Source organism: Lactuca sativa, chromosome 7 (assembly GCF_002870075.4).
Source record: "Lactuca sativa cultivar Salinas chromosome 7, Lsat_Salinas_v11, whole genome shotgun sequence".
In the NCBI taxonomy this organism is placed as follows: Eukaryota; Viridiplantae; Streptophyta; class Magnoliopsida; order Asterales; family Asteraceae; genus Lactuca; species Lactuca sativa.
The window spans coordinates 166,410,266-166,412,668 of NC_056629.2; the positions used below are offsets into that span (position 1 = coordinate 166,410,266).

A 2,403-nucleotide genomic window follows, 5' to 3' on the forward strand; every position below is an offset into this window, starting at 1 on the left:
TCAATAGTATTAAGCCAACATGTGTGGCTCTCTTTGTTCGCAACTTTGGTTTAATATTCAAAACTATAATCAATGAATTAATCATGAACTACATTGATTAAATTTTATCGAGATTACCATTTATTATTACTTATCCATTTCAAAGATAAATCAGGCAACAAATTCGATTTACAGTTCTTGAATAGAGAAATTACTGGAGATACGCGAAATCAGATTGCATTTTGATTTTTGATTAAATGATCCGTATATACATTCAAAGATCCAAAAGAAACCAACTTCAAATCCTAATCCTAACTGTAGAACAACCCGTTAACCCTAATTAACTGCTGTACATTTCAAATTAACAAAGATGATGATCAGATCGGTTCAAATAAAACATGAAATCAGATCGATTTGTTTACCGGATGAGATTGTGTTTCAAACCCAATCCATGCTTTCCACGAACACATCCAGGTTTGTTGAACTGATTAGCGACCCGTTTGGATTTTTTCATCTTTGGATACGCCCTTTTCCCCAATTTCCTCATCCTCTGTCGCTCGAATTTGTTGTTCAAATATTTCGGCACCAATTCGTCGTCCAAATCATCATGATCATCATCATCGTCGATTTCTTCTTCACTCTCATCTGCATCCTCTTCGTACGGATCATATGCACCGTCGATCCGACCATCATCCTCCACGATTACGTGACGGAGATCATCGATTTCATACGCGTCTTTAACTTCCTGTTTATTTCAGAGGTCTTGAAGATGAAAACACACGAAAAACAAGAGTATAAGTTACCAAATCAAGCCAAACTAATTACCTCACAGTGGTGAGTGATTTCCTCTACTAAAGACTGCAAAGATATGTCAGGCGACGGAGATCCGTAAGCCTGTTGGAGTAGATCGTCGACGTCCGCCACCACTTCGTCGTCATCGGAGGTGACGTCACCGTAAGAGAAGTTTCCGTCATCGGAATCGGACGGTTCGACAACCTCCCACGAGTCGGAGTCAGAGTCGGAGACGTAGACGTCGATGGCTTCGAAGACTTCTCCGGTCAATGATGAAGCCATAACCATGGATTTGCTTGCCATTTTCACAACCTTCGGTTTGGATTTCTTTCTCTATCTTTTTTTTTGCCAGAAAACCTTGAAGAATGGGTAAGGTAAAATGGGTGTTGTTTCGTGTTAAATAAGAGAACGATAGCCACGTGCCGGTTTTTCATTGCATTTGTCTATGTGGACATTTCCTGAAATCGTATTGGTTAGCAAACGTGTTCACAATTGTCATTGATGAAAAAGTGTATTTCACGTCCGTTTTTATTTAATTTTTTTTAATTTTTAATAATGTATTTAGGATATTCACCCAAATATCCATTTTGTAGTTTGTTATCTTTTCTGTTATTTTCCTTGATCGATCTTAATGTTTGAAAATTTTGAATTTCTAAAAGCATCTACCTATTTTATCTGCAAGATTTCAAAAAAATACAAATAATTTTGAAAATTAAGTTAATTTGTTTTAACTGAAAGTTAATTTGAAAATTCAATATTTTGGAAATTGACTTACATATGAAATTAACTACTTCATTATTTTATTTACAGCAAAACCTCTATATTTTAATACTTGATAAATTGATAACTTTGATAAAATTAATAATTTGTTCGGTTTCAACTTCAAGTCAGTACAAAATCAGACCCCAATCGATAAAATAATAAAATAATTTTTTTTCGAAATCCAATGTAAATATATTGGTTCCAGCGAAACTATAAATTAATAATTACTAAAATATTCTAAAATTTTAGAATTTTCTTGTAAAAAATAAATCTATACTCACTTTTTTTTTTTTTTTTTTTTTAAACTTCAAATATATATTAAGTTATCTTTAAATCTTCCAATTGCACTTAAGAGTTGAGGCATTGTATTATCGTATTGCAACAAAAAGTTATGAATAGTTGTTGCTGTTTGCAATGCTTCTTTCCGAGTGACCGGTTCCAAAGGTACTAAATCATCATCAACTGAATTTTGAAAAGTATCTGCGATGCATTAATTTGAGAGTTGCTCACGAATATAAGCCAACTCTTTAAATTAATAATTTATTAATTTATCTATATAATAGTATCTTGCTAAATTAATAAAATATCATAGTCCTAACATTATTAACTTATAGAGGTTTTACTTTATTTAGATACTTAAATTCAATGGGGGAACTACATTGGGATGGTGATGATACTACAACATCCCAAAAAAATGTTACATATATATATATATATATATATATATATATATATATATATATATATATAAAATATTTATAAACATGTTCTATGTTATTGTACCCTTAGTTAAGAGATTGTACCATGTATTTAATGCTCGGTTAGGATAACTCTGTAATTAAGTAATCTAACCATTACAAAATGAGGTTT

General features: G+C 31.8%; 1 protein-coding gene across 1 annotated transcript; it reads right to left on the minus strand.

Moving 5' to 3' along the window:
• Window positions 1-200: 200 nt before the first annotated feature.
• LOC111919080 (nucleosome assembly protein 1;2) lies at window positions 201-1,148 on the minus strand. The gene is made up of 2 exons (XM_023914688.2): window positions 805-1,148; window positions 201-724 (listed from the first exon to the last, which is right to left on the minus strand). Exons 1-2 carry the CDS (start codon window positions 1,072-1,074, stop codon window positions 398-400), a joined length of 597 nt encoding a protein of 198 aa, XP_023770456.1. The 5' UTR covers window positions 1,075-1,148; the 3' UTR covers window positions 201-397.
• Between the last annotated feature and the right edge of the window lie 1,255 nt (window positions 1,149-2,403).